Source organism: Aplysia californica, unplaced genomic scaffold (genome assembly GCF_000002075.1).
Source record: "Aplysia californica isolate F4 #8 unplaced genomic scaffold, AplCal3.0 scaffold00179, whole genome shotgun sequence".
Classification (NCBI taxonomy): Eukaryota; Metazoa; Mollusca; class Gastropoda; order Aplysiida; family Aplysiidae; genus Aplysia; species Aplysia californica.
Window position 1 is genome coordinate 602363 of NW_004797449.1, and position 5696 is coordinate 608058.

Here is a 5696-nt window from a genome sequence, read left to right on the forward strand (position 1 = left end):
GAAGAAGAAGAAGAAGAGCAACAACAACAACAACTACAACAACAACAACAACAACAACAACAAGAACAACAACAACAGCAGCAGCAGCAGCACATTCACCACCACCAGCATCACCACTTCCTATACCCCCACCACCACACCACCACCACCACCAACAACAAGAACAACAAGCAGCATTTAATTGACATGTATTTCTCAGTCATCAACGACGCAGACTGACCTGATTAACTTTTAGCTTACCTGTTCTGACTGGATGGGACCATCTAGTCCTGGTGCAACCAGCGTTTGTGCAGGCGAACGCTTGAAGTCTAAATAGATAAGAATAAATAATTACATTTTTTTGTACCTGTGGGGAAAATTGGGTTACAATGATAAACATGCATGTATATATACATTATATTTTATCAGAAATACATACATACATGAATAAATACATAATTAGAAATACATACATGTGTACATTACGAAATGCGCAATATTACACCAATACAGAACGATTTCCAACACGAACAAGTTGGTAGTTAGGGGGAAAGTGTCTTTTTATAGTCACAACACAGGCGTCAAACACTCAAAGCCCGCGGGCTGCTCCCGGCCTGGAGAACAATCATATCTGACCCCCGAGATAATTTTAGGTAGTCCATCCTGAGAATCTCCATATCACCGAATCTTACCCCAAACATCAAATAAACGTCTTGTCGAGAAAAAGATGTCAAACATTCAGCTCTGAGAAACTGGCATAAGAGCCAACATTGGTAGGCCTTGATTTGTATTATTGAAACTTTTATCTGCTCTGATTCATATCATTGCTTGGTTTTCGACTGTTCTGAGAGCGTTGGTCCGGTTCAGCCACAACCTCAAGTTCAATTTGAGCTTGGCACCTCTGTTTGACTGAGCTTGAGAAGGGCACAACATCCCAAAAGAGAGATACTCGGCAAAAATTCTCTCCATAAGGAATCAAACTGTGGTCTCTAGCGTGCGAGGGAAGCGCCTAACCATTGCACCACACTCGTGGGTAAACAGATAATAATAACAATAATAACAATAACAACAACAACAACAATAACAATAATGATACTACTACTACTACTACTACTACTACTACTACTACTACTACTACTACTACTAAATTACAAAAATAATATAGTTAATTTAAAAAATAACAATAAACAGATAACAACAGAAAACAATATCCAGCAAATTAACAACAACAGTAGCAACAACAACAACAACAACAACAACAACAGCAACAAGAAAAACAACTGCCAAAGAATGCTTGTGTTGCCACATAAACCGTACGATTCCCCCACCTGTAGGTGTGCCCAGGCTTGAGGGGATAGTTGCAGGTGGAGTGGTTGCAGTTCTCGTCCCCTCCGATGAGGTACTGACTCACAGCATTTTCTGAAAACACACAGGAAAGCCAGCTGAGATAAAGATTCTTCTTGTTATTTTGTACTCCTCTGTTCGATCTCAGGGGCAGTTGACTGCTATTTCTTCAACCTGCTAGATCTCAGGGGAAGTTGACAGCTATTTCTTCAACCTGCTAGATCTCAGGGGAAGTTGACAGCTATTTCTTCAACCTGCTAGATCTCAGGGGAAGTTGACTGCTATTTCTTCAACCTGCTAGATCTCAGTGGAAGTTGACTGCTATTTCTTCAACCTGCTAGATCTCAGGGGTAGTTGACCGCTGGCTCTTCAACCTGCACTGCAACTGACTCTTATGTTTGTGACCACTTTTCCAACTTTGTAGGGCCTTTTGCCTTCGGGCAGCCACTTTCCAATTTCGAAGGCACTCTATATGATTTTATACTGACTAGTGCGTTTTCAGTTTTGGTTGGAATTAATTTTGAACTTTGTCCAGGTGGCCGCTGAAACCTACTCTTATCGATTTTAGGACCATCACAGGATCTTAATGTGCACAACTTGCACACATGGCCTCCGAGATTTTTCCCCCTTTCCGAGAAGGCTATAGGAGTTCCAATCTTACCTACCCTAAGATCAAGGGAGCGGCTGAAATACAGCAAGATAGATGAACAGAAACAGCAGATGGAAAGGAAAAAAGTAGGACGTGCTTCCCTTCAACTATCAGCAGGCTTCCATTTTACAATGATATCGAGGTTTAATTTGTCGTTCGTCAAAATAATGACAGTGTAGCAGTCGACATTTTCCCGCCTAATAGGCAATTTTTATGGTTTTTTTCTATACGGTAAAAAAAATCGTGGGGCAACTTATCGTCAAATAATATCTCTTTAACGGGTGAATTAATGTCACCCATACTTTGCACAGTAGTTTGCATCAGTTTGTTTTAACAAATTATATTTTCCAACAACAACTGAAGATAGATTTAAAAACTTGTTTTCATAAATCTCCGTCGTGCGGAAAATGAGATTGTTTACAGCACTTCACGCTCCTCACACATATTTTGCATACGCATACACCTACGTCACAGCTCATCAATGACACTTTTTTGAGGTAAAACAAATCACACGAAATTACTTTTATGGTGAACATATTTTTTGCATTAAAGGTTCTCAAAACGTGTGTTCAATCAGCAAAATGTCGCAAAAAACAACAACAACAACAACAAACCATGACGGCCTTGCTTTTAAAAGCGATATTATTACCCCAGCTGTAAACCTTTTCAAATCTGTAGAAACCATCGACTGCGATTTTTCGTTAGTAAATTTATAAAATAATTTTCTGGAATACAGGGAACATGTGTTAATATAAGTCATTGTGTAAAAGTTAGAGATTCTGTGTTCAATAGTTAAAGAGATAGTTGACAAAAACTGTGCCACGAATTTTTGACCGCACTATAAGCTCTACACCTAATATGTCACCCACCTTTCCCCCCCAAAAAGACTCTAAAAATATATCAATGAAAAAAATAAATAAAAAAGCCACCCCCAAAAACAACAAAAAAAACAACAAAACAAAACAAACAAAAACAAAATGAAAGCGAGAATAATAATATGAGCCTGGTGGCCACCTTTGACGGAACAGAGCAGGGACTGAGCGTCCATGAGCACAGGTCTGACGCTGCCGGACGGTAGTCTGCCGTGTCTTTCTGTGGACCTTCCGGCTTGGATGTCCGCCAGGACTCCGTCTACAGCCGCCTCGTCTGTGGGGACACACGTCATGAGTGATAATAAGAATGATGATGATGATGATGATGATGATAATCATACTGTAAATGATAATAACAACAAGAACAACTATGATACTACTACTACTACTACTACTACTACTACTACTACTACTACTACTACTACTACAATTAAAAAGCTGGTTAACCACTAAAAATTAAACAAACTGACAAGATATTCGCTGTCTATAGCAGTCGGGTACCTATTCCTACTTGGGCGAAGTGAGGAAAATTTGTTTAAAGTGACTTTCCGAAGGACACACCGTCGGACACTTGACGGGGATCGAAGCCACGATTTTACGGTTGCGAACTCAACAGCCTAATCACAAAAATACCAACGCCACCAATGCTTAGTGATAACTATTTGGGGATTCGTCATGGGTACAGTATGGACGTTTTATCTGTTTAAAAAAACACCTTAATAGATGAACAATGAGCATCCATGTTTCTGAAGGCTTATAGGTGAAATATGAGAATTAGTACTCGTTTTTTGGCCACCGTCTGTTCTTTTAAAAAAATGTTTTCATTTCCGACACGGGACTGAGAATTCACTGATTCCTCCCAAAAGTTAGATCTATCCTCGTAGCGCGTCTTGGACTTCTTGTCATTTCGTCTTTTGTGGGAAGCTAATGGCGCAAAGTCAGCACCGTGCAGCTACCATTAAAATTTGTCCTAGAACTAACAGAAGTACTCATGCACAAAAACATACTTACACACACACACACACACACACACACACACACACACACACACACACACACACGCGCGCGCGCGCGCGCGCTTACCCAAACAAACATGCACAACCTCTCACACACGCACAAACACACACACACACACACACACACACACTCATACACACACACGCATACAAACAAGCATGCACACACAAACATAAACACATACACCACAGCACAAACGCATACACACAAACACAAACACAGACACAGACACACACTCACACTTACACACACACACACACACACACACACACACATACACACACAAACACACAATTACACACAAGCACACACATACCCAAACAAACATACACCCGCATCCCCCCCCCCTCACACACACACTCACACACACACACTCAAACACGCACACACAAACAAACACACACACAAACAAACATGCACATATATACGTCAACACACAAACACAAACACAGACACACGCATATACGCACACAAACACAGACACACAAAAACACACTCACACATTCACATTAACACACACAGACAAACACACACACACACTCACACTTACACACACAGAAAAAAACCACACACTCACACTTACACACACACACAAACACACACAAATAGGAACACACCCTCACGCACAAACACACACTCACATACAAACAATCAAACACACATAAGCATAAGCGTATACACATAAACAAAAACACAGACACACACATATACACATACAAACACAGACATACAAACACACTCACACACACGCACACTTGTACATACGAACACAAACACACACACACTCACACACAGACAAACACACACACACACACACACACACACACACACACACACACACATACTTTGTGGAGGTCGCTCTCCTTCGTGCACCAGAACTCCCCGTTCTTTAAGCCGACCGTAGCTGACGTCACACAGGAAGCGACTGGGCAGTGAGACCATAATGGCCCGTGTGGCGTCCGCGTTGCTTGGCCGGACTCCGTTGACCAATGGCTTATCCTGGGTCTCTTGAGGCGCTGGGGGGACTGGACGAGAAAAATCATTTGTTGTTGTAGTTGTTGGTAAGTATTTTACAGCGCAGGCAACTGCATAAGTTCAAATGAGCGCGCGAGACTACATTAAACATTTTCAGTTGGTAGAAAATTTAGAATTTTGCCCGGGTGGCGGCCGAAGCCTACCCATATCGATTTTGGACCACCAAGGGATCTTTAACGTGCACAACTTGCACACGGGGCCTCCGAGATTTATCGCCGTTGTCCGAGAAGGCTAGGTGTAGATATTATCTCCCAGAAGATTAGGGGTGTGGTTGAAAGACAGCAATAAGGAAGGAGCCAAGAAGTAGCAGTAGAAAGGCTGCAGAAAGAGTCAGGAGCCCAGAGGAGGGGGCAAAGGAGGCGAGGGGGTGGAGGAAGAAAGTGGAGACGAAAGCAGACGACAGAACATTGCTAGAGAGCAGGAAAGGAGATAAAAGGAGACAACTTTAGAGCAGAAAATGTTTCCGTCGCTACCCGGATTCGAATCCAGGCGCTTTGAATGAGAGGTGAACACCTTAACCTCTATGCCACGAGAGCCCCTAAAGCAGATCAGGTAAACCAGTAAAAGAAAAAAAACCGTGGGTGGTTGGCGAGTGCTCTTGTTTGGTTTGCTCTTCCTTTCCTACCAAACATCTATCGTATCTCCCCACCTTTCTTTTTTGTGTTTGTTACTCTCTTTTAGAACCTCTAATCATCGGCACTTATAATATGACCTATTGTGTTGAAAGTGACGTAAAACTTTGATTAAAACTAAGACAAAGACGTTAACAGTAAAGTGTAGGGGTGTAACGCCCCTATCAA

General features: G+C 41.9%; 1 protein-coding gene across 1 annotated transcript in view; it reads right to left on the bottom strand.

The window, feature by feature from the left end:
- Positions 1 to 4915, bottom strand: part of LOC101854796 (tyrosine-protein phosphatase 10D) — a gene marked incomplete at its 3' end in the record, with an annotated part of 14508 nt that extends 9593 nt beyond the window's left edge. The window contains 4 exon segments of the mRNA XM_035969765.1: positions 241 to 308; positions 1308 to 1398; positions 2987 to 3118; positions 4707 to 4915. Of these exon segments, the coding sequence (XP_035825658.1) occupies positions 241 to 308; positions 1308 to 1398; positions 2987 to 3118; positions 4707 to 4803 (388 nt within the window).
- Between the last annotated feature and the right edge of the window lie 781 nt (positions 4916 to 5696).